The following is a 27,846-nucleotide window of genomic DNA, read 5'->3' on the forward strand; positions in this document are numbered from 1 at the left end:
TTTTTCTATTCAATAAGAACTGCTTCTGGATCATGTTAGACCAACAGTCTTCAGATGTCCTAAACACATTGTACAGCAGAAGCCTCACTGCCCAGCAGTCAGGCCAGCCTCTGAGCTGAATCATCATCCTAGCATTTGTTTTCTTTCCCCTGGAGGATATTAAATTTATGTGGCTTAACTTTCCTGTAAGTTAAGCAAAAGTAATATTTTGCAACAAATGGAATGGTTTAAGGCCTGGTGATTCATCAGTAAGACTTCAATACACACTGAAAATTGTGCAGTGGCAAAATGAGATGCTCTGATTGGTACAGAGTTTATCTAGGCTTGGCCACATAAAACAGGCCCCACTGAGCAGTAAATCTCATTTTACGCGATCAGGTTTATTTTTTTAAATGGACCACTCAGGATTCGTGCTGTAATAACTATTTTTACTGAGTATCATCAGAAGATCCTTCTACCTCCTAACCATGTCCTCAAAATACAAATTAACATTTCCACAGGGGTTGGCAAAATAAGCACATTGCACATAATATGCACCTAGTATATACCTTTTGAACAAAAAAAATGGGTAATATATGCATAAGAACATTTGAAAATGCTCAGATACTCTGTAGATACAGGCAGTCTTAGGATCTCAAAGCATATAAAAGTTCACATCATGAATAGTTCACAATATTTTGAAATACATAAATGGATTTTGAGAAAGGAGTATGTATGTATTTATACAAAATTGGAAATATGCAAAAATGACTTCTTCTGCATGTATCAAAATTAATAATTTGTTTTGAACAACTCACGGTACATGACATATAATGTTTTTATTTAGAGAAAAAAATCTATCTAGAGAGTTTAACCCCTTCTATTTTCATCATTTTAGACTTTATCACTTCTATGAATATCTTAGTAATTGCTGCTTAACAATATTTGCTATAGAGGTAAGATTTGCTACAATTTAAAATCCTTCCTTAAGAAAACACTTTTAATTATGGATTAAAAATGGTTAGCAGGTGAGAAGAAGTTCTGTTTAAGTCCATATGTCTATTACTGATGTTAGCATTAGAATATCAATGTATTTTTGTCCATAGTCTCTGGTGATATTTAAATATCTTCCTAAATGTTTTTCAGAATGACAGTAGAAGGTTTTCCAGGAATATCTTAGTTAACTTATGGCCTTCTGCACAAATGCTTTGGAGAAAACAAAACTCAGACCACATGATTTCGTCTTCTGAGAGATTTTTTCATCTGGCAAATGTCTTCCAAAAACTTATTCCTTAGCTACACCACTTGTATAAAGTCTCAGGTAAAATAATACAGCACAAAAGGGGGACCAATGGAGGTCCCCTCCCCCACTCCAACCACAACATATCAAGATAATGAGTTTGTACAGGGAAGGACTTCACGTTGAAAGCTGATCTTGACTCCTATGTTTCTTATGACGGTAGACTCAAAGGAAGTATTTACTAAAAGGAAGATTCCTATATGTTTGCAGTGGGCTTAAAAATGGCCTTCCCAACATTCATGTCTTTCTCCCCAGAACCCATGATTGCTACCCTCTCTGGAGAAAGGGAAACTACAGACATGTTCATGCTGAATTATATGAGTGAAGGCGGGACATCATGGTGATCTTTGTATGTCGGCAGGTCAGAAACAGCTGCTGAGGACTGCAGGCCTTTGGTGTGAGACACTTCAGGGCAGACAAAGCTAATGATGGCAGGCAACAGTAGAAACTGGGAGAGAATAAATGTGTTTTGTATTGAGACACTAAATGTGTAGAACTTTGTTACACTAGCTATAGGAAAGTGAAATAAAATATCTCTGCTTAATTTGGTTGATATTAAAAGTTTCTCAAAGCCAGAAATTTTGAACATATGTAGTTATAACCTTGAGGTGAAATTTGTCAAACTGACCTTTCAAGTTATGGCAAATATTTTTAAAGAAAACTGACCCTCAGCCTGTTCATGAGGCTTGTTTTATGAATTTGAGAAATACACTATATTTGAGTATCCAGGAAGCTAAATGAATCAGCCTTTCTCTGTCATTGGATAAGGACTTTTGAAAGTACTGGTTCAGTGTTAGAAATGCATCCGGTCAGTAGTTTCTGGGTAGTGGTAGCACACTGAGTTGCTAGGCAACCATGATGTTGCAATCACTTTCTTTTCTAGTATGTGCTGTACACCACTGAATATCCCAAAAAGTACACTGTAGGTCATGATGTAGTCCCCTACAGTAGCTTTTTTAATTACTTACAATTCTTTCCAATTTTCTGAAATATCCTTCTCCTTAGGAGTCTCAAGATGTTCGTTACAAAACTCTTCAAAATTTCTCCCATAAAAACATTAAGAATTTGTTGAAGATTTTTACACTTGAACATATTGTTTAAAATATAATCATTCTCTCTGTGTGACAGCCTCACACAAACAAAGTATTTAAAGAAAATGAAGGTCTGTCATTGCTCTGTTTAATTAGCAGAAACTTTTAGAATTAAAAGATGTTACAAAAAGTAGAACTCAAAGGGAACTTGTATAATCATGGTAGTTGTCTGATTTTACATCAGAATTTCATCAAGTCCAAATTCCATTTATAGGTGTCATCTGCTAGACTGGTCAGTTTTGTTTCACATTTTGAGTTTTTTCTTTCCCCAATTACTTTTACAAATCAGATGGTGGAGTCCATGAGCATGCCAAAAGATTTATACTTGCTTCTGGTTTGACACATGATGCAGCAACTCCCTTTACCATCTATGGCTTTGAAGGCACCGAGACCCTTTCCTTTGTATCTAAATTGTTTACCACCTTGTATTTTTCTTTATGAAAGAACTGCATTTATTTTTCATGACCTAAACTCTGGGATTTCTTTTCTAATATTTCTAGTTACATTGAATATAATTAAATATACATTTTAATTGTGTTTACAATTTACTTTGTATTATGACTAACACCTGCAATCTTGTAAAGATAACTTATCAGAGATACAAATAATTTTACAATGATTAGGATTATGAGACAAAATTTAGGATGTTTTTCTTTTTCTTCTTTTTTTGGGGGGTAATGGAATTATTACAGTAGCCTTCTACATTAAGACCGGGATGAGTTTGTGCAGGGATAACTATTCAAATATACTTACAAATCCTAAACTGTGTCAAATTACTCAACAAATTAGTTGCCGCCGACTATGTGCTGTGGGCAACACAAACATAGTTATTGCTAATTAAGTAAATTTTTTTGTTCAATATTGACTAGAAGAGAGTTTAAATTTTAAATTTCTATAATGTATAAACTATCTCATAACAGCTTCAGAACAGGTTGAGTTTTGGGTTTTTTTTTTTGCCTCTTTATTTGCACATTTGAGATACTCAATGAGACTGTAAAATCAGAATGAACTGTATTAATACTTTTAATAATGATTTGCTCATCTTCTGAGAGGTTTTTTCATACACTGACTATAGTACCAGTTGTTCTGACAAATTCTACTGTAAAAAAAATTAACTAAGGAATTACTCCATTATGACTTAATTATCAAATTATACGTTAGAGTTCAGTGTCTTTTCTGTAACTACGTTGGCAGTTTACAGAGCTAATACTGCCAAACTTTACAAGAAAGAAGGCACTCATTACAAATTTGAGATAATTAATAAAGCCTCTGGTTACATCATTTTAATGCAGACATCAGACCTGGGAGGAGCTTTTGGTATTTCAGTTTGTCTCCAGTCTATGACTGAACAGTTGGCTTCTCAACCTGGTGGCTAGGTTGCCATGTAGGACCTTCCTCACCTACTTCCTAAGCTGACTAATGTAGAAAGCAACCTCAGCAGAAACATTTATATATAAATGAATATGCAGTCCTGTGTACATTCATATTAGAATTTTCTTCTGGCAGGAGTACAAAAACATATTTTACAAAACAGCACGAGGCCTGCTATATTATGGGTTTTCAATAAATGTATTCCTTCTTTTACCCAATTGACTGAAGAAAGTTCTAGTAAATATAGAAACATACTAAAATTAAAGTGTTCTCAGAATATGGCATAGAAATTGACTAGACATAACACTAATCTAATGAGACTTGACTGTAGCTATCCTGACTACCCCGACTACAGACAACATTCTTTAGCTTCACCTGCCCAGTACTTTAACTATATAACAGATACACTAATTATTCTTAGCATTTAGTGTGTGTGTGTGTGTGTGTGTGTGTGTGTGTGTGTGTGTGTACCCACCACTTTGGGAGTAGTCGTTAAATTCTAATAAACTTACTAATGTGATAGGGATGAAAATCTAATAAAAGTTAATCAGAATATGCAAAGGAATAAATTACAATGCTTTTAATACTTGTATATATGACCTTACTATATTTTGTCTTCAAAAGTTTCAAACCCAACATCTAGTATTCCGATCAATCAGAAATGTCTCCACTAACTTGCTCGTCATAATACAGATAGTATTTCAACTTTAAAATAAAGGAATAAGTCTATCTCTGAATGGTAAATAAGGGTCAGCAACACTCAGATAATGAAATTCAGTTTGTAGAGACATTCATATCTTATATCCAGTAAGGATTTATTAAAAAACAACAAATAATGAATAATTTGTTATTTAAATAATTAGAACAAAGTTCACTGGAAATATAAGCGAAAGTTCTCGACAATTTGAAATCTAAGGTTTTAAACCTTATACACTCTTAAGAAAATAGTAATTAACCATAGATGACAGATGCTGCTTCTCAGTCAATGGAGACTCTCAAGCTTTACTCTGCATCTCATTGGGAAGGAAATATAAATTTTTAAAATAGAATTAACTTGGGGGAAGGCATCAGCACTGCAACTCTTAGCACCAAATGTTTCTTCTTGGAGCACCAAATGCTTTACGGAAAACATTCCAAGTATCAAAGTTTTCAGATAGATAAATATTTATGGATCAAATCCATAAAGAACAGACATTGTTATGAAATATATATAGATGCCTTCAAAACTTTCTTTCTAGGCAGAGGAGACACATAAGTTAGGAGTCGTTCCCCACTTAATTGCTTTTGCAACCTTATGCAACACAAATGGATGATGGACAAGACTCATTTGTTTGCACAAAGAAGGAGATCTCGACTGACATCATGTCCAGATAAATCACACGGGCGCTATTGCTATGTATGAAAAGTGTCATGTAGAGAGTTTCAATGTCCTTTGCCAAGAAGATTAATTTTAAAAACAAATTCTTCTCATTTCTGGTTAGATTCGTGATTAAAGCATAACATTACTCTGGTTCATAAGTTTAAGGGCAATGAAATTCCATCTGTCTTTGAACCTTATGAATGATACTTTTTCAGTCTATGTATAGACTTGTGATTCACCCTCTTCATTTACAGCTCTTTGTTGTATTTTTATTACACATCTCCAGCCAGTGCAACAAATCTCAAGAAAGCTATTTTGCCACTTAAAGGCAGAGGTTTATTTACATTTCTCGTGGTGCAAATATGCTACATGATTCTGTAAAAATTTAAAGTGGTTACCAAAGAAACACAGCCAGAGCTTCTGTAGTATTTTGGATGCTCTTAAAATATCCCTGATGGGCACACCTGCATCAAAAAGGAAGTTCCTATTGGAAAAAGTAGCCATGGGTCCTGCTCTAGAGGCAGACACAGAACAAATGTCTACAAGGACTTACTGCAGAAAGAGTTGGGTGCACTTATCAGCCTTCTACATTGCACATGCACACACACATTGTACCCCAAGCATCAACTGTGAATCAACTGTGAATATACTAGACGTTTTTCAATTGAATAGAATTCTATCTTGTTACTAACCAGAGGAGTTATGTATTCAACCAAGAGAGTGTAAGTTCTATGTGGGCTTAAAGAAACTGATAACAAAGACTTAGGTAAAAATTTTATTCATTAATATGTGGAGGTGTGACTTTGGATCCAGCCAGTCAGTGACATAAATAAGCTTGAGCAAAAAGATTCAAGCTAGAGAATATGAGTGTGCATTTGTATATTTGTGTGTGTGCGCGTAAGGCTTCTTGGAGCAGTGCCACAAACTTGGACACCAACCAAAAGTATCACTGCAGCCCTTTGAAATGTCCATAAAGAGCACAATGTGGGTAATTATACCAGGATGCTCCAAATCGTTTTTTCCATCTTGTGCACTCACATGCCCGCCAAACATGAAATGTTCGCCTTCTCCCTTCCAAAGTGATGGTTGTTGAACTTATTTTTAGTGTCATTTGATAAGCCTTTGTGCTCGCAGAGAGACATCCCACTGACCCGGCCACTGGTCATTGTCTATACCAGTTCACATCAAAGCAGGCGCACTTTGTCAGGTTTCCAGTCGAATATCCATTTCGCATCTGAAGTACAGTATCAAAAGTGACTAGATCATCTGAGTTATTTCCTTCAGCTGCTGCCGCCTTCCTCCCCCGCCGTGTTTCTGTTCACGCTAACATAATCTGGCATCGTTGATGTGGCACGATGGTGATATTTCTAAAAATTTATAGTACGTATATTGTCAATGCTTTCTGATGGCGCCCCTCCTGATTTTAATTTATAAACTGAAGAAAGGAGATCTTTTTTTTTTCTTCCTGGGCTGAATCACACCCAAGGTGCGGTGCTTCTCAATATCCAAGTAACATGCATACAGTGATAGGTCATTCAATGTCAAAAGGCATAAAAAAGATGAGCAAAGTCTTCACAGGCTGCTGCTTGCTGTTGCCTTTAATTATATTAATTAAACTTTGAAATTTTCATGCAAAGAGAGTTGCTGGCTTGTGACGCTGAGGAGCCCTTGGAGACTTGAAAGAAGAAAAAACCCTGAGCAGAAGCTTGGTGGTTACTGCTTCCTTAAATTAAAAGCCAAACAAATACGTAGGTGTGTTTACAGATACTAATGCTTTATGCACTGCTAAATCCTAAACACTGAGAAAGGAGAATCTACCAGTCAGAGGACAAGGTCTCAAATCACGAGTCCTTATGCTGAGCTCCGGGTCTTTGGTTGGAGGCGGTCTTCCTGTTGAATTAACGCTCTATTAATTCTCTTGTCCCGAGTGCATAATGAAAGAAAGGTGTCTTGGAAAACTAAAGGGCAAAATTCTGCTTGCATCCAGTACCTTGGGGCGTCTCGTCCACATTTTGTCATGCGTGTACACTTTCAGTGTAACAGTGACAAGATTTTCTAGTCAGAAAATTCCCGTAAGGCACAAAGTCATAGAGGACTTAGAAGGCTTTTGCTATCTAACATAGCTACAAGGCAGTGGACTCCATTATCTGTTTAGCCTGGTAGGAATTTTCCTGATCTGCATGTAGCTAAAGATCTTGCCAAACAAAAGCACCCACACTGTGCATCCACGTCAAAAGCACCAGTCGCCATTACAAAGCCACATGGCTGGTGGGTTTCCAGTCTTTGCTTTGGTATCATCTTTACATCATAGCTGTGTCTGCTTTGTCTTCTTACACATTCAAATAAGCTTTTCAGAAACCGTAGCATGAAAATTAACATTCCTCTGTATTTTCAGTGTCATAAATCATGAGTTATCGCCGCCAAGTTTCATCACCTCTCATGAAGATGGCAGAGCAAGTGTTTGAAAATGTTTGGTGCACAGGAAGCAGGAGAGAAAACATTTCCTGACAGAGAGGAACTGGGCTGTTGTCCCAAGAACTTCTGAGATGCACTGGACTGTCCATTCTATTGGAAGTCAGCATCATGAAGGTGTGCTGTCTTCTTATCTTCTCATTCTTTGTGCTCTCATTTTATTGATGTGGAACTCGGGAAAAGTTTATGCACCGACCCTGAGGAAAGAAGGAGATCCACAGTGAAATACTGAAGCAGTTGTTTAAAATCCAAGGAACATCTAGTTTCCACAACATGACACAGCTAATGATACCCAAGCTCAGAACAATGTCCACACAAGTCACAATGTCATATCATTTTCCTTGGCTCAACACAATATAGCTCAGGTTTTACTTTACCGTTTTTTTCCCTACAAAAAGTTAACTTATTTGATGGTATTCTAAAATCCACATAGGAAAAAAACATCATGCAATAAAACTTTCTTAGTGCTGTCTAAAGTGTGGTACCATTGTCATAGAAATCAAACTATCAAAGACATTGTTGTATACGTCTCTATGATGAAAGAAAATGGAAGAATTTTCTTATGTTTTGGTGATTCTAAAATGTTCACATGAAGAGTATATTTAATAAGTTACAAACACTGAAGATAAGGAAACATGAGACTGGATATAGATGTCTTCTTTGTGCTGTATTTATAAATGGCTTTTGTAGCTCACAGCCTTGTTTGATATCATGTCCAATGCTGCCAACCCATTTCTCATACCACTATAGACACTGCTTTCCAACACTCCGAAATTGAGACAATTTTTTTGAATTATGTATTTTCAGAGTATTTTCCAGTTCAATTTCTAAACACTTTAGGGAAAGTTGTGTGGACACACTGATTCATAAACTAGTCACAATCCAAATAATATTTGAAAATAAAATTTCCAATTATTGATGCAGACTCTCCTTTCCTCCCTTGACCTATCATGTAACTTGTGTCCAGAGTCCTCCACTGGCCAAAAGCTAGCCCATTCTCCCCTAGTTTAAGCCAGAATAATCACGTGATTAAGACTTTTTCATTTGTTATTATATCCGCTCTCAGAAGTTCATCATGTTAGAACTTCCCCTAATGTGAGTGCTTGTTTGGAATACTTGACGCATGGATATATATATATCCATATATATATTGAAAGAAGTGGAAGAAGAGAACTTAGAACATAAAAGCTTAATTTTTGTTCATTTTTGATTCAAACATAACTGCTCAACAAATTTTGAAACTTCAGACATTTTTGAATACAGAAAACCATAAAGACCAAAAAGAGATGGAGTTTTTAATCAGCTTCTACTAAAAGGCAATTGACCATCAAAGTTTTTGTCTTCTAAATAATTTTGGAAGCACGAATATTTCTACAAATACTAATTTTATTAGTTTGTGCCTAACGTGAAGTCAGGTGTAAGTTTTAGATAATAATACATATCTTATATCATAAATTATACTTAATATGGACACAATTTAATTTTCTCAGTTTTCTGAATTTTTGACTCAATATTTCTCTAATTATTTTTCTAAATTTAGGCTCGTGCTCTGCTCACACCTGAAACCCACACAAACTGTTCTGATGCGTTGAGTATTACCTATATTGCATATTTGGGCATTAATATAACTAACTTGAATTTTATGCTCTACAAATGACTGAGTCATGTTTGAGTGATAACATTTGTCAATAAAAATTGAATTAAATTAACATCATAATACTTCATTACTTTCAAAATTAATTATAAATATATTTCTTCTGCTTTGGGGATGGAGATCTCCTTGATTTCAGTGGAAGTATGATTTAATTTATTCATTTTGCATGAGAAATTATTAGCAGTAGAATTTGCTAAATATTTAAAGGAACTAAACCTAGGCAGAACAATATGAATTTACTACTGACTTTAGGCTATAATCAAATATTTTAAAGTATATAGATGCATTGTGATAATTCAATTATTAAGTTGTTGATCTTTCTCAGTATACTTAAATCAATTGGGCAAATTAATTCCAAAACAAGATCACTCCCAACCAACCTAAACTAAATGTTTTCTATCATATAAGAAAGGTGTATGTTGGTAACTGGCATCACTTTATACACTCTTTGAAGGTCATGATTATTTAATAAACACTATAACTTTAAAGAAATAAAACTGCCTTCCTTTTAAAGCATACTGTTTTATGCAACCTTATATGGAACATATTACCTAATTACTGAGTTTCTGTGGCAAGGAAACAATTCGGATGTCATGTAAGTGGAAGTATAAATTGGCAAAATCTAGATGGTAAGCAACTATGCACAAAATGGTCTGAAAACACTTCTATTCTTTGACTCTAATCTAATGTTGGGACTTAAAATATTTACCGTGGGACTTTTGTAATAGTGAAACGATAATGTCAGTTTATATTTCTGTTCAACAATTCAGAGAATAAATTATGATTCTCCTAACTCAATACCATGTGGTCAATCAAATAGGGATCTTTAAAAGATGAAGGAAAATGATAGCAAAAAGAGAATGCCAAATTGTTATACACACATGATCATAACTGTGCAAATGTGTGTCTAGATAGTGAAAGATTAGCAGACAGCTTATCAGCCAACTGTGAGGAGTAACATTCTCTATGACATCTTATTTTTCATTTGTACATCTTCTGTACACTTGCACTTATTTAATCACTTTTAAATAAATATTAATTTTCAAAGAATAAATTCAGTGACCAAAAAATAAGTTCATATTTATTAAATTTCTTTATAGCACTCTTTATTTATGGGTTATTAAAAGTCAGCCCAAATATCTATTCATGTTTTGTTTTAGGGAACCACCATTAACTGCCCAGTCAGAGATTTCCAACGTTTGCTGGACTCATTCATTTTCTCGTCCAGGTTGCATCTGACATTTAGCATCCAGGTGAACCTGCCTGAATTGTAGTTCTGCTCAGGGGTGGGAATGTCTGGAATCAGCAGATTGATTAGTAGATCTTAGAATCTCCACTCAGCATTTTCTATAAATATGTGATCTAGAGTTAGCACTGCAAATCCTATAATCTAGAGTCTTCCTTTATTTTTATGGTACTAAATTTCAGGAGTCTTGATAAAAAGGCTGTTCAGGCATCTGACAAGGTTTATGGTTGGCTAATTTTTAAATATGCTTGTTTATATGTAAGGACATGACACCAATTACAGCAGTGGTTCATCACATTTATGCTTATGAATAAATGTATCCAGTGGTTCATTTAACCACATTTAACCAGAGGAAGGAGAATCTATAATTTTCATACATGAAAATTTCCTAGGCACATTGCTAGCTAGGGCATATGTTTCTCTGTTCAATTAATAACACAAAATATCCATGCTTTTGGTACCTGACAAAATAGTTTGAAAATCCTTTCTTGAAACTACCAAAACTCTGCTTGAGGAGGAGGCCATAAAGGAAATATTAGCCAGCTATTTCTTTAAATCAGTAGTGTTTTCATTCTGTGGTTCATGAACAACTGTGCATTCTACAGGTGCCTCAGAAGCTACCAGGGTTGGAGTGGCACATGTGAAGGTCTCATATCCATTCCAGCCTAAGGAACTCTGCTGTGTGTTATCTTGAAAATTGCAAGTCCATACTGTATGAGACCTTGTCTAAACTAAAACTTTAGTTTCATAACTACTAATACAGAAATTTAACCTGACCTTATGTTAAATGGTGAATGAACTATTCATATACCTTGTTTTTTTATAGCTCTTATGAATGTCTTCATAGATCTCCAACATTATAATATTATCCCCATAATTTTCCATAATATAAACAGTCTGTATAACCATTGGGTATATAAGGAGAAGGCTGGGTTTTGGATAATTATGTTTATAATATTGATACTGAAGGATCAGTTCACTTAGAGCTGGAGAAAGCTTAGGCTAAGCTCTCTTGCTTCCCTTTTGCTACACAAACACTACTATATAGCTTGGTCTTTTTCTCTTTCTGCCTTGGACATGGGGAGCTCATCCTGGGCAGGATGATTTAAAGTAACAAGTGACCATTACAATGAATCTTCTGACATAACTGAACCTTGATTTTGGCCCATAATCATTGCCCTATTTTTACCCTTCTGAAGCTTTCTTGTCGTATGTTTTCTCTCACCACTTCTTTGGAAGTAGTGTAGGGTTAAGTAAATATAAATTAATGAAAACCCCTTAATTCTTACTTTTTCCCAATCATAAGGAGTATTTGTATTAAACTTAACCTTCACAATCGTCCAACAAGGCATCTCTTTGACCTCTGCCTTGTGCAAGCAACCCTATCTCATTTCCTTTCCCTCTCTTATTCTGAAAGCCTTTAATGAAGGATTATACAGACAACACTAAATAGATGACAAATGATGATTTATTTGAACTGAACCTGAGCTACGCAGAAACAGAAAACATGAACTTGAAGTTTAGACATGTGAAATACTGAGGCCATGCTTTTCTTCATGCAGCATTCTTCAAAAATGAGTCCTCTGAGTCTGAAGACTGAACATTGACTAATTTCATTGAATTCTAGAAAACAGTTTGCTCGATATGAATCATTACAAACCGGAAATATAGCTAGGCCGGTGATACAAAGTTGCAATCCCAGAACTTGGAGGTATAAGCAGGAAGATTAGGACTTCAAGGTCAACCACAGACACATGAGTTCTAGGCCAGTCTAAGGCGTATGATTCTCTGCCTCAAAAACAAATCTAGAAATCTATTAACATTCCCAACTTGCACTTTAAAGTGGAGCTCCACATGAAGTTTTAATTCTATTAGAGATTTTCACCATAAGAAGAACCCGAATATACCAAGCAAGAATGTACCATGAACAAAAGACTGAGGTAACAAGTGGTAACAAGGCTAAACTCACAGTCAGCTCTGACAGCTTCAACTGTACTCAAGTGATATTTCAGGCAATAATGAAACTCTCCCCAGTAACCATGTATCTTACTGACATTTTCCCTCACATCATTATTAGCAATGCCCCTTCTCCTAGGCTTCACAATAAACAAGGGAAGCAGAATACCCAAAAGAAAAATATCAAAAACATTACCACTCCTCACTGAGCTAAACCAACAGGGGAAAATAAGACAGCTGCAGACACTGGCATGTTTGCCGCGGGTGAAGTGAGCAAGATACGATTCTGTCACAGTATTTAAAACCTGATTTCAGCCCCATTTTTATTGTGGTCAGTAACAGCAGCAATAACCAGAGCAGACACCGGGTTTCCCATCTCTGCAGCATTAACATTCCGCGGGCGTCAGTGCTTGCACGGTCCTTTACTAGCTATCTGCACAGGATGTATTTCACTGCCGTAACCGTTACAGGATTATGCTCACCTCATAAACATCCATTGACAAGGCAACGCAAACAACTGCACTTTAGTCGAGACTTCTCAAACACGGAGAGCTGATTTATTTTTATCTCCACGTCTAAAAAGACCTCCCTAAACCTCCATGCACAGTGCGATAGTAAACACCATTTCAAATTTTAAATGGTACAAAAACCCAAAAATACACAGACACACAGACAGAGATTAGTCAAAAAGTCCAGGAAGCCACTATTGCTAAGGAAACCAAAGAACACAAAAGGCTTTTTCAAGGTCAATTTCCTATAGTAAATGGTGGTACAAAACTCAAGAAAGGTATACACCCCTTCCCCATTTATAGAGAATCTGAACTAGAGATGGTTTTACCTAAAACTGAAAGATTTTGAGCTGAAATACAATTCTAACATATTGTCTTCTAATTGAAGTTCACTCTATAAATGCCCCATCTAAATAGACTATAATTAGATGTTGTTAATGGAATTGCTGAGTTTGCCTAAAATTCCCCTTTAAAATTGTTTCTTCATTTTGTCATGATACCTGCAAAAATTTTTTGTAACTCTGTAAATACAGATAACACTTTGCAAATATTTTGTGTATTGACAGTTTTGAAATTTAAGCATATTTCTGGAAATGAATAAAACGTCTAAACCATGGTTAATAAGAGATGAAATGATCCTTCTAAGTTATTAATTGCATTACAAGATGTGCGTGTATGAATGTATGTGTGTGTGAGAGAGAGAGACAGACAGAGAGTGAGTGTGTATGTGTGTGTGTACATAGATATAGATATAATTTTGACAGTTTTCTGGAAATCATTATTGGCAAAGCCATTGCTATGCTTCATAATAAATTATAATGGGAAGTAGATACCCAAAAGACACACTGCATACATACAGTCAAAACAGATTTCTGTATATTTTACTCTTTGCTTAATATTTATTTTATCGGTTATATCATAGGTAGTATAGCAATGATTCTCCTTTCCCTAATTTTAATTAAAATACAGACTGTGGTTCTGCTACTTCCTCCAGATGGTTGGCTGCACTGGTCCTCAGGGTGGAGGGAACAGAAGCAGGGAACAGAGTTCAGACAGCCCTCTGGGAGACAGACTTCTGTGAACCAGCTCAACTTTATTCCAGAGCATAAGGAATATATAGGACTAGGGAGCCTGAGGACAAACCCTTATTTGCCTTAAGTGGCACACTCCTATCACAAGGCTTTGCATGTGGCAGTAGATGCTATCAAAATGGCTAGAGCATTTATCTAACTACCATGTGGGTCACCAGAGGAAAAGTGTTTGCAGGTATCTGTGTCAAGGGTCAACCTTGAGGTAAGTCAGGCATCCTGGGCCTAGAGACATCCTCCAGATAAGGCTAAGGAGAGCAGGATGCTTTGCTGGGGAAGGAAGGAGGAAGTTTCCTTATTGCCAGACTTAGAGAGTACTGCCAGGCTACAGTCGACTGTGACCTCTACAGTCAGCAATGTCTTCCAACAACAGATTATGTCTTAGGTAATATTAAAAAATAAAAAGACATCTTTAAAACAATAGAATACATGGCCGGGCGGTGGTGGCGCACGCCTTTAATCCCAGCACTCGGGAGGCAGAGCCAGGTGGATCTCTATGAGTTCGAGGCCAGCCTGTACTACCGAGTGAGTTCCAGGAAAGGCGCAAAGCTACACAGAGAAACCCTGTCTCGAAAAAACCAAAAAAAAAAAAAAAAAACAAAAACAAAAACAAACAAACAAACAAAAAAAACCCAATAGAATACAAAAAAAATGGGGACAGAGAGATGGCCCCATTAGGAAAGTGCTTGCCACACAAGCATGAGGACCGGAATTAGGCTCCCCAAGGCCCGTGTATAAAAACTGGGTGTGGTAGTGCATCCTGTAACCTTAGAGCTGGGGGAGGAGTGTCAGGAGAGGCAGACAAGTGGATCCCTGGAGCTCACTCGCCAGTTAGTCTAGTCCAATGATAAGCTACAGTTTCAGTGGAAGACTGTCTCTAAGGCTAAGGTAGACAGTGACTGAAGAAGACACCCGAGATCACCCTCTGGTCTCCATACATGTGCACTGGTACACACACAAACATGCACATTCTCATATGCAATAGAGACAGACAAACAGAGAAAACAAAAAAAAGTAATGCAAAACAAAAAAAATGCAAGCAAAAAATTTAAAACAATCCAAATGGGTATCATTAGGGGAAAATGAATAAACTAATACATAGACAAAAGGAAAATAATATAATTCTAAGGAATGTCATTCTAAAGAAGGCCATCATAGAAAGATGGCCAAGGCTTATGAAAAGCTAATGCTTTTATGTTATAAAAAAGGGAAATATATTGGGATGAAAATGTGGTTATATTTTTAAAGGAAAGAGAAGTAATCATTGCCTCAAAAGTAAGTGTTTAGCAAGAGATGGGGATACACCTTTTTTATTATGGGAACCCAAATGCAAACATTTAAATATTTTACATTGGAGGCAGAGTTGGCAATGAGAAATGTCTACAAATAAAACAGTTTCACAAAGTACAACCTTGAACCTATCAAAAGCATAACATGTGGCAGGAAAGATGATGCAGAAAAGACCCCAGTACATGCCAAAATGCTTTTGTGCAGAGCAAAGAATTAGTCATCTGAAGGCTGGATGATGAACTGTTCCCTATTTCCTTAACAGAGGAACCCTGAGAAAAGAAGCATCCCACTGGGAGTTTGGGATAAAGCAAGAGAATATGAACCACGGCCCTAATGGACCCAGTTTCCTCCTCAGCCACCAGGATATAACCACACAAACGATGAGAAGGACTGAAAAGATCCTTCCTAAGCACACATGGCTTCTAAAGAAGCTGACCCCGAGCAGTATAAGGCTTCAGGCATGGGCACATATGGAGACAGACCTTTCAAAACAAAAAGCTTACTGTGGGTCATGAGAAGATGCAGTTACAAAGTGACATCCCCTGCAACCCAAAAAGTTTAGGGACAGGTTCTAAGTTGGGAGGCAGGGGTTAAGAGGAGGATCCTCCTGGTGAAAATTCTTAACCTTGCCCCCCAAAACTCTGCCCTGTAGTTCATTGGTGAAGCCAGCAGTGAATTACAATGAAGTCTGCAACAAACGCAGCCCAGAGAAGAAACCTATCAACAACCAGACAGAGAAAGAGGTTTAGTCTATGTATTATTCTAGGGGTAAAAGTCAGTGTCCAACTGCCTGCCTCTTTCTTCTCTTTGTATATATAAATGCATACATCTATCATTAAGATAGCTATACACACATACACACAGACATTATATATGTTATATATATTCACAATGTCCTGCATAAAATCATAAATGATAGTTATAAAGAAATAGAAAAATATTTCCTTTAATCAACAGAAAACACAGCCAATACAGGTGGCTTACAACACAGCCTAACAAACAAAGACAAACAATAGCTATGGTAAAGTTGTTTTTAAATCTACTGATAGCAGCGGATAGCATGCCTATTCAGTATTTCAAATGAAGAGTAAGTTTTAAATAAGAAACTGTATGAATAAAAATTAGTGTATTTGACTGGTGTTCATGTAAACTGGACACAGTAAAGACTTAACTGATCTTGAAATTTTAGTTTTTTACATTGAAAAGCAAAGTAAAATAAGAATGCAAGATCTCTGAGCCACATGACTATTGTCCTCTAGGAAATCGCTGCCCACAAGGAATAAATACAAAGTGAATGGGAAATAATTGCTTAGGACCTCCTAGAATCAATGAATGATCTAAGCTTAAAAATCAAAGAAACTTGTTGAATCCCAAGGAGAACAAATGCCTATAAAAACGAGAAATATACAGTAAAATTTCAAAACACAAAACTATATCCTAACAGCAGGTATCTCTGCTTGTTTTCTTCCTCTCATGCCCTGATACATGAGAAACGTCATAATGCTAACAGCTGACTTTCTCTCAGAAGCAGTGGAAGGCATCTGACAATGGAACGTTCTAACTATTAATTTCTTTAAAATTAACTATAACTTACATATTTATTAAGTGAAATAAAGACATTTTGAGGTAAACAAAACCTGAGAAAGATGAGTGGAAATAGACTTTAAGAGACTATGATTGGAATTTGGGTGTTTTAGTCTGGTAGGGTCTATAGACGTGCTTCTTGGGTTGAGTTGTTTCAATTTGTATTTAAAGAAAAGGGCGGCTGATGTTAGCTTTGCGTGAACTTGCTTTGCTCTTAACAAGAATATCTGCAATAGTGTTTTATTCATCACTTTATTCAACACTCACTCTGCTCTCTCTGTGCTGTTTGCTCTGTTTTCCCACAGGTACAGGAGGGAAACTTTATCCCAGGGTCTTTATGACCGCTAGTTTTTCTACAAGAATAGTTCTGAAGAACAGTTGTGGATTACCTTGTAAAAGATTACAAATAACTTTTGGAGGCTTTAGTTTTTATGTGCTTATCTCTGTCTGTGGGTATGTGTCCATAAGCGCAGATGCCTTCAGAGACTCAAATCGGGTCTCCTCTAGCTGAAATGACAGGCTATGAACCACATGATCTGGGTCCACAGAGCAGAACCCAGGTCACCAGTAAGGTGCTGAGCACCCTAAGATGCTAAAACATTTATCTCTCTATTCATATTTTTTTTTTGAAAAATCTTCCTAAAGCTCTAATTTAAAAGATTAGCTGCAAGCCAGGCAATGGTGGCACATGCCTTTAATCCCAGCACTCAGGAAGCAGAGGCAGGCAGATCTCTGTGAGTTCAAGGCCAGTCTGGTCTACAAAGAGAGTTCCAGGACAGCCAGAGCTACAAAGAGAAACCCTATCTCCGAAAAGAAAAAAAGAAAGGAAGGAAGGAAGGAAGGAAGGAAGGAAGGAAGGAAGGAAGGAAGAAAGGAAGGAAGGAAGGAAGGAAAGAAGGAAGAAATTAGTTGTTATGATTCTGTTTTCAGTCCATCACAGTCTTAATAAATACCATATATATATATATGTGTGTGTGTGTGTGTGTGTGTGTGTGTGTGTGTGTGTGTGTGTGTGTGTAAGGATAATTCAACTATAAGACTATAAGTATATGCTTTTAATATTTTCATTACACTTGAGGAAAACAAGTTTAAATAACTGCAGTTTATCTTTATGTTTAATAGTTAGACATCTAAGTTCCAAAAATGGGGTTTAATTTTAAATATATGCATACTAATATGCCAAAAAATAATTGTCTTTTTATAACATAATAATTTGAATGAAAAGTTTTGTGGTTGTATTTATGCTTTCTAAACTCTTAGAGAAACAGACAAATGACTACATTTGTTGCTAAGTTGAGATCATGGAGAAGAAAACTCCAAACAATACTTGAAGTCCTTTATGTACACCAACTTAAAGCTAATAACACCTGAAGACTATGCTGCTTGTATATTCAGACACAGGTCCAAATAAGATTTTATGATACCTTTTGTTGCAAGGAAAGATGACAGATACTGTGGCCCAGATGTCATTTCACTGATCAGTGAGTATACAATGGCATTTAAGTGGGATTTCATGTTCACAGCTTGGAAAGAAACTAAATGTGCATTAATAATGTCCTTTAATTAACATAGTTATCACTAACCTACATGGTTTCTATAAATTAAAAAGAGCAAGTTTTAAAATGATTATGGAAATACTAAACCTATCTGGAGATACAATTAGTTTCAACAAAATGAAAAGTATAAATGCTGAATCTTTTAAGCTTTTACATAAGAATACATGTATATTCATATGACTAGAGATATGAAACAATGCTGTTCCAAAACAACAGTTGATTAAAAATGAAAGTGTATGAAGTCTCCTTTATGTACAAAGACTCAAAAATGTCCAAAAAAAAAAAACAGATTGAAGTAAAGTAACAAAAAAATATTTGGTTTTGACAGTGCAGCACCCTTTTGATCATGGTGTGATATTTCAATGTAATTACATGTTACAAAGTAAGACCCTGAGGTTTCAAGTCTATCTGCAAACCAAACATTGAGTAAAATGGATGATATCATGGGATATGTGAATACACAGGTGGATGAATAGCTAGCTAGCTAGCTAGATGATAGAAAGAAAGAAAGAAAAATAGATAGATATGTAGATAGATAATAACACAAACAAAACAAGCATATGGATATGAATATAAGGATACTGTAGAGAAATATGTTCTGATATTCTAAGAAAACATGATATTTTAGTAATAATGTATTTAACTACCTCATTACACTCTCTGAAAATAAATTTTTCAAAAAAAACCAGTATTAGACTTTAGATGCCATTACACTGGGTTTAGCATTATAGTAACTTCTAATTCCTACTATTTTCACTTTTTAATATATAGATTGAGAAATTGCGTGTGTGTGTGTGTGTGTGTGTGTGTGTGTGTGTGTGTGTGTGGTATCTGCATGTGTGTGTCCTGCTCTGTCACTGTTTGCCGTATTCCCTTGACACAGGGTTTCTCACTAAACCTGAAGCTAGGCTGGTGGTCAGCAAGCCCGGAAGATCCTTCTCTCCCTCTCCCCAGTCGTGCTGAGATTTCAAGGGCAGGTAGCCATGTCCTGCTTTTTACATGGGCCCTGGAGATATGATCTCAATTCTTTCTGCTTGTATAGCAATTGGTCTTACAGTCTGAATCATCTCCTTCCCCCCATTTTTTTTTCAACAAACTAGTCTTGGGTATTTGTTTCCAGCCCAACCATCCTGTTTTTTATACCATAAACTCCATTATGGTTTTTTGGTGTTTTGTTTTGTTTTCATTACTATTTTGCAAATATTAATTCAGGGCTCACCCTGCAGTGCTACTGATAAAATACTAGGCAAATGAGTGATCATTAAAATATAAAATCACAGGCTGGGCAAGGTTATGTACATCTTTAATCCCAGCACTCTAGAGAAAGAGGCAGGTGAATCCTGTGAGTTCTAGGACAGCTTGGTCTACATAGTGAGTTCCATGAGATCCAGGACAAACAGGGCAGGGCTATATAAAAAAAACCCTGTCTCAAAAAAATTAAAAAATAAAGAAAAGAAGGAAAGAAGGAATGAGGAAGGAAGAGGGAAGATGGAGGGAGGGAAGGAGAGAGAGAGAGAGAGAGAGAGAGAGAGAGAGAGAGAGAGAGAGAGAGAGAGAGAGAGAGAGAGAGAATAAACAAACCAGGCTTGAAATGCCAAATGTAAACTATATAGTCAATATTCTCTGACACATATAACTGGTATTATTTATAAGGGTATTGAAATTTTCATTCTAACAACATGGTGGTCAGTGAGTTGTAAAATAAAATGTAGTGGTTTACTTGTCTAAAATGATGTATACAAAACTACATGTCACTGCCCACTAACTGACTTGTAATTAATCAGCAGGAACAAGAGTCTTCCTGCTTTCTTTTGTCACATGAATATTCAAATGGCCTGAATGTCCTGTTTCCAGTGCCTAACACAACTGGCATAACAGAGAAGTGGTTGGATTGCAGGATGGCAGTGCTCTAAACTGGGCAACAGCAGGCATCATGGAGGGGCTGACCTTGGTGTCGGTCCTGAACAGACAGCAGATGGTAGAAGCTGGGTCTGTTTCATACTGAAAGCTACCAACAGACAGAGACAATAGGAAGGATATTCCAGCTCCATAGCAAGTCTTAAATCGAAATAAAAGACACGTTTATACAAGTGGAAAGTGATTCTCCTGAACAACTCCACCACCATGTGTTGTTGTTCATAGCAGGAAGTAGAATGTTAAGTTGGTGTTATTTAACATGAACATTTATTTCCCACTATGCTTCTGTTGTTTCTTGTCAGAGCAGTCAGTATTTGAAAAAAAAATCATAAATTTTCCTTCACACAGGTAGCATAACCCTTGGTGTATATGTTGTGAAAATCCCAAGGACCAAGCTATGAACCATGAAGGCATACCACATTCAAGTTATTAAATATGAAAATGAGAATATTGAATACTTTACATAGATTTTTTCAAAACAAATATTTTTAAAAGCTCTCAAAGTTGACAGCGTTTTCCAACAAATATAAACATTCAAGTACTAATTTTAGATTTTAAAGAGAACAAAAATATTTTTAAAATAATAAAACCCAGAGCTGGAGGAATGGGTTAATGGTTAGAGGCATTCACTCTTCTTGCATGGGACTCAGATTCTGTTCCCAGCACCCACGTGGTAGCTCACAACCACCTGTAACTACAGTTCCAGGGGATCAGATTCCTCTTCTGAGTGCCACAGGCTTCTACACATATAGTGCACGCACATACACAATTAATTGATTAGTTAAAAATTAATGATGAGACCCAATTTAGTAAACTAATTTCAATTACTATTCCTTATTTAGTTAATGAGGAAAATACTTATCTGTATTTCACTATTAGAGGCATTCTTCTTGGGATAAAAGACTAAGGTAATTAATAATTCCATAGAGGAACAGAACACAGACACTCTTTGAAGTTAGAAACATAAAAGAGGAGAAAGCTTCAACTGCAATACATAACAACAATAACAACGATTAATAATAATAATATAAAATCCAGTTTTCTTAAAGCCTGTGTCCTTTGAATTGAATTTTAAAGTCTTACTATTTGAAGAGTTGAGAAGATGGCACACTTGGTAAAGTGCTTGTACAAGCATGAGATTATGAATTTGATCCCAAGACCTCACGTAAAAACAAAAGCCTGACCTGGTAGTACACATTTATAATAACAGCCCTGGGGAGGGATAGATGGGTGGGTCCTGGTCATTCACTGTTCAACTATCCTAGCTTAATCATTTGTGAGCTCCAGGTTAGTGAGAGACCCTGTCTCATTTTATGGTTCATGGTTCTTGAGGAACAACACCCCAAGATTTACCTCTGGCCTCAACAGATGTGCAAATGTGTATAAAACAGAGAGAGAGAGAGAGAGAGAGAGAGAGAGAGAGAGAGAAACTTGTCCCTTGAAAATATCCTTTTGATGATTGAAGCAAATAAATAAGAAGCCTAATTGTCATGTCAATTACAATGCCACAGTACAGCCTGTGCATACACAGCCACAGCAGCCTAGCACAACAGAAAGAAAGGCTCTGTGAAATGATACAGTTGTAGTTTTATTTGAATAGCACCCCTAAGGAAATTCAACAGCAACAGCAAACATTTTAGATTGAAATGAAATGTGGTATCCTAAAATCTTATTGTTTAAGCAACAACACTAATCTTTGGAACTTGGAAAACGCTCAGTGAATATTATGGTGTTGGCACACCCACTGGACAATTGTACCAGTGTTTACACATAGGCTCTTCTGACAGCATCAATGTAGAATGACAGCCAGTTGTTCATTCTATCTGGTGCTCTGGGATGTCTTTCTGTGTGCTGTGAATATGTGTTGCTCCCATTGGCTAATAAATACAACTGTTTTGGCCTAAGGCAAGGCAGCTTAGAGGCAGGTGGGAAATCCAAGCAGTAATGGGGAGACAAGAAAGGAGAGTAGGGAGAGAAGAAAGGAGAGTAGAGAGAGATGCCTAGCTGCCACCCAAAGAGCAACAAGATGCCAGCAGACCGGTAATGCTACAGCCACATGGCAAAACATAGATTAATAGAAATGGGTTAATTTAAGATGAAAGAGCTGGCTAGCAAGAAGCCTGTCATAGGTCATACAGTTTGTAAATAATATTAAGCCTATGAATGATTATTTTATAAGCAGCTGCAGGACCTCAGAGTCAGGTGGGACCACAGGGCCAGGTGGGACCAGAGAAACCAATCATTGCAGTTGGCACCCAATGTGGGGCTCTTGAATTTCCAGAAGGCCTAAAAGGGCTTAAAAGGGGGCTTCTAAACACACAACAATGGAGCCAAAAACAGCTTCCTACTTGTGTCTCTCATGCAGGCCATGGTACAGAGACACTGCAGCATTTGGGCTTGAGCATAGCTTGGGAGATTCCCACATCGGTAGACAGAGCTCGCTCCAAGCTGTGCAACACACTACATGGCAGATTTAGCTTTTGCTCATACAGACAAAAAGGTTTTATGGGCCAGCTGCATGTTACCTGGTGGCAGCATGGACCCCAGACTTGGTGGGGTAGGTATGACTCTCCTGGGTACCTCCACCATATTGGGAAGCTGAAATGGGTGAAGTCAGGGGCCAGGGCTCCTGCTTCAATCTTAGCCAAGCTGAAGTTTGTAATGATCAGAAAAGGATTATAGATACACAAAAGACAGATTCAGATGGAATAAAGCTCTAAATGATTTACATTATATATAAAACTTTACAAAGGCTTGGGATAGAGAGGAAAAGAGGGATAGACAGTTATATAAAGAAATAGATATTTTTAATAGATAGTTTTAACCTGCCTAGCCCCATGGTCCCACCCAGCCTCAAGCTCCTGCAGCCACTTATAAAATAATCGTTCAGAGGCCCAATATTATTTACAAACCGTATGGCCTATGACAGGCTTCTTGCTAGCCAGCTCTTTCATCTTAAATTAACCCATTTCTATTAATCTATGTTTTGCCACGTGGCCATTGCATTACCAGTCTGCCGGCCGGCATCTTGCTGCTCCTTAGGCGGCAGCTAGGCATCTCTCCCTACTCTCCTTTCTTTTCTCCGTATCTCTGCTTGGATTTCCTGCCTGCCTCTAAGCTGCCTTGCCATAGGCCAAAACGGCTTTATTTATTAGCCAATAGGAGCAACACATATTCACAGCATACAGAAAGACATCCCACAGCAATCTGGTGTTATTAAAACCTGTTTTACAGACATAACTTAGATTCTCTCTTTCCCATTCCAAATGCCGATGGCACTGAAGCCTCTGATAATAAAGAAAACATATTTTATGTGGGTTTTTTTGGGTACTTCTAGTTTTAAATAACATCTTAACATATGTTTAAAACAGAGCATATGGAAAAAAGAAAAAGCAAATCTGAATTCCAGGCACAAATATTGGTTAAAAAGATAACACCATGCAAATCCATTACTTTTATAGTAATCTCAAATCATGCATATCAATAAAACTAAACACCAATAGGAGCATGATGGTTTTCTATAATCATATCACCTTCTAGGAATTCAAAATTTCTACATCTAACATTTGTTTTCAGGGAACATGAAATTAATTCTCACAGTCAAAAAGATTACATCAGACTTTTTGTGTATGACTAGCTTCAGTTTCCATTGATCGGTATTTTTAAAAAAATGCATTTTTATAAACCATCCATTGAGTAACTGCAGCAGCTAGTATGTAGCATCAGTGTAACTATGTCCAACTGGCTGTTCTATCAAGTAGTGTTTATGAACAGGAGAGCCCCCAGGAGCCAAAGTCTGATATATATAATTCAGCATCATTCAGTAGTTCTCCAGACAAAGAGAATTTCTAAAGGAGTTTGTTTCTGTTAATGCTCTTCACTTGTATGGGGAAAGACAATTTATGCCTGAGAGCAAATGGGCTTAGGCAGTATTACCAATCAACATACCCTTAAACAAATGGCTTCAATGTTGTATGCTTCTTTTTTTAACCTTGGGAGAAGTTAAAAATTAACATTTAAAGCAATGGCTGCAGCCAACAATCAAGATTACAGGATCAATGCTGTTTGCTACACAACTCAATAAAGCAGCAAATACTTATAGATGAGAATTTGCATACAGAATCTTAAAAATGGATGGTCCACACAAGTCTCATGGTTATGTGACATTTTTAAGGGGATTTATGTAATGGATTAACAAGAATTTTCATTTTACCAAAATATAGAAATCCCAACCACTTCTATACAAAATAACTTACTATATCACATTACTAATGTGGCTAACTCGATCCCAAGAGGTCTTTGGTCTAATCCCATCATCTCACAAACTACATGCCAACTACTCATGTAGAAGGCCATGTGACCTAACAAGTTGGAGGGGGAGTATAAACTGCCATATTGAAGCAAATGATGAGTTTTGACTTTAAGCTGAAAAAGGAAAGGAGAATTTATAAAGCTCTGTAAAGACTTGCATTCTGAAGTATATATTTCATTGCAAAAATACATCAATTTCATCAAAGGAGACAGCTGCACATAACAAGTCTATAGATATTTTTAAATGAACTAAGAAGTCCGATTACATTTCTTATATAGAAAATCCATTTTGATACTATATCTCACCCGACATAAAGTCTTTGTATTTGTATTCCTATGCCAATCCAAATGCCTGAGTGGGAAAAAAGCATTGTCGTGTGTACAGAAATACTCAATAGCCAAAGTATAGAAACAATCTGTGTCTACCAATGAATTAAAAAAAGAAGATTTTTAGACAAATTATTCTTTTAAGATGAACATGATTTTAAAGGAAAAGAAAGACGTGGTTTATACAAAAGAACTCTATTCAGCATTCAAAAAGAATATTCTGCCATTTACAACATGATTGAATCAGGGTGACACTGAAAAGTCAAAGAAGCCAAACACAGGAAGAAAAGCACAATATGATAATACATACAGAAGATTTTCTTAAAAGTCAAATAAACAGAGTGGTTGAGGGATGGTGGCCAGGGACAGAAAGGCAGAGGGAAAAAGGGAAAGCAGGTCAAAGGCCACAAATAGGCAGTTTGAAAGGTGTTTCAAGACACACTGTGTGGAGGCTGTAATTAGTAACACCGTATTAATGTATGGGAAAGACGTGCTAAAAGCAGGCTTGGTGTCTTCATATCTCTCTCTCTCTCTCTCTCTCTCTCTCTCTCTCTCTCTCTCACACACACACACACACACACACACACACACGGAGAAAGTTAACTATGGAAGGGGGTAGATATGTTTATTTGATTTTAGTAGTCATTTCATTTTGTATGTATAAAGATCATTGTGTATCTTAAATATATAAGAAATTAATTATATATATATAATTAAATGTAAATTACTTATAAGTAAAAAGTAGAGAAGAAATAGAAGCTTTAAAAAAAGCCCTAACAGAGAATTGAGAGAACAGGAAGGCGGAGGGAGACACTGCCAGCCACCACCATGACAAGCAGCATGTGAAGTTGCTGATATATGGGCCGGCGGAGACAAGCAGACGCAGGCTCTACTCAGCCCGGGCTTCCTTCTCCCATGGATATTGCTCAGACTGGGCCTGCTCAGATGGAGCTGCCTTCTCCCCTGGAGCCTCCTCAGAGGGAGCCGCCTCCTCAGAGGGAGCCGCCTCCTCCCACGGAGCCTCCAGGGATGGAGCAGCCTCTTCCCATGGAGCTTACTCAGATGGAACAGCCTCCTCCCATGGAGCCTGATTAGATGGAGCCTCTTCCTCCCATGGAGCCTGCTCAGAGGGAGCTGCCTCCTCCCATGGAGCCTGATCAGATGGAGCCGCCTCCTCCCATGGAGTCTCAGCGGGGACATTGTCGGAAGAGGCTGCTTTGTCCTTTGGACCATGCTCAGGTAGAGGTTGCTCAGACAGGGCCTCCTCACATGGGATCTGTTCAGAAGGAGCCTCCTGCTGTCATGGAGCCACCTCTTCAAGTGAAACCAGTCACCAAAAGGTCTTCTCCCCGAAAAGAGAGTACCAAGAAGAGGTTGGGCATGCAGAGTGAGGTGGTGCGGCAGGAGCAAGTCCTTATTGAAGTTGGCTTAGTGCCTGTTAGAGATAGCCAGCTTCTGAAGGGAAGCAGGCGAGCACAGGATCTTCCAAAGGGAAAGTCAAGAAGAGATGAGACACCCAAGGACCAAGAAATTGGCTCTGATGGGGAAGGAAATAAAATGGCCCCTCTCAAGAAAGTGAGAACAGAGGAAGCTGGCAAGAGTCTAGCTACGCTTGCTGCTCCTAAGGAATCTACCAGTGTCTTATCCTCGAAACAAAACCCAAATGGGTCAGGTGGTGAAACGTTACATGCTAAGTGTCAGACTGGTTCAGCTGGGCTTCGTGAAATGGAAGTGGACACTGAGCAGAACTCAGACAGTGTCCCTGTGAAAGCCTCAGCACCCAAACCGACGTCACCATTGCCTCCTGTCCCATCACCAACCGTAACGGCCTCGCCTCCTATCACTTTGGCTTAAAACGAGTCACTAGACATTGATGAAGACGAAGGCATCCACAACCATGATGGAAGTGACCTGAGTGATAATATGTCTGAGGGAAGTGATGATTCTGGGCTGCATGGGGCTCGGCCACAAGAGAAATTAAAAGCGGAGGCCAGAAGAGGTCGCAGATCCCTGGAACTGGAGTTACAGTGGGTTGTAAGCTGCTATTTGGATGCTGGGGACTCACCAGGAATGGTATGTACAGACGTGCACAGAAACAGTATACAGGCAAACAATAAATGTACCTTAAAAATACATACATAGCATAATAAGAGATCTTTCATTTTGAAACTAAGGCTCAAGTAGGAACCAACAAATTTGGTTTAGAATATCTTTTTGAGAAGTTCTATTTAGAATCACAATTCTGATTCACTGCTATGTTTTCCAAAATTTTAACCACCAATTGTCTTAGTTAGGGTTTCTTTTACTGTGAAGAGACACCATGATCATGGCAACTCTTATAAAGGAAAACACTCAATTGAGGTGGCTTACAGTTCAGCGATTCAGTCCATTATTATGGTGGGGAGCACAGCAATGTACATTTAGATGTGGTACTGACTACAACAGAAAGTGGACTATGACACTGAGGGAAGCTTAAGCAACAGAGACATGAAAGTCTGCCTCAACAGTAACATACTTCCTTCAACAAGATCACACCTATTTCAACAAGGCCACACCCCCCAATAGGGACACTCCCATGAGCTTACATTCAAACTATCACACCAACTTTGATTTCACAACTGATGAGAAGAACTACCCAAACTGTTGCAAGATCTCCAATAATCTTATAATAGTAAGCAAGCAAAATATTTGTTGTATAGATTCATAAATAAAAATGAACCTTATAGCCACAAAAATAAATAAGAATAAAAATAAATGTGGCATAAATATCCCAAACTACCAAATAAACAAACAAAACACAACAAAAAACTAAACTTACACACCTGACACACACCT

The 27,846-nt window shown here is 37.3% G+C and overlaps 1 protein-coding gene across 2 annotated transcripts in view; it reads right to left on the reverse strand.

Moving 5' to 3' along the window:
• Positions 1-4,535: 4,535 nt before the first annotated feature.
• Positions 4,536-27,846, reverse strand: part of Antxr2 (ANTXR cell adhesion molecule 2) — a 131,671-nt gene continuing 108,360 nt past the window's right edge. For both annotated transcript variants that reach the window (XM_028873150.2, XM_037209189.1), the window contains exon 17: positions 4,536-7,770. In XM_028873150.2, coding sequence (XP_028728983.1) covers positions 7,732-7,770 — 39 coding nt within the window. In that variant the 3' untranslated portion in view covers positions 4,536-7,731. The remainder of the gene's footprint in view (positions 7,771-27,846) is intronic.

The sequence above is a fragment of the Peromyscus leucopus genome, chromosome 10 (assembly GCF_004664715.2).
Source record: "Peromyscus leucopus breed LL Stock chromosome 10, UCI_PerLeu_2.1, whole genome shotgun sequence".
In the NCBI taxonomy this organism is placed as follows: domain Eukaryota; kingdom Metazoa; phylum Chordata; class Mammalia; order Rodentia; family Cricetidae; genus Peromyscus; species Peromyscus leucopus.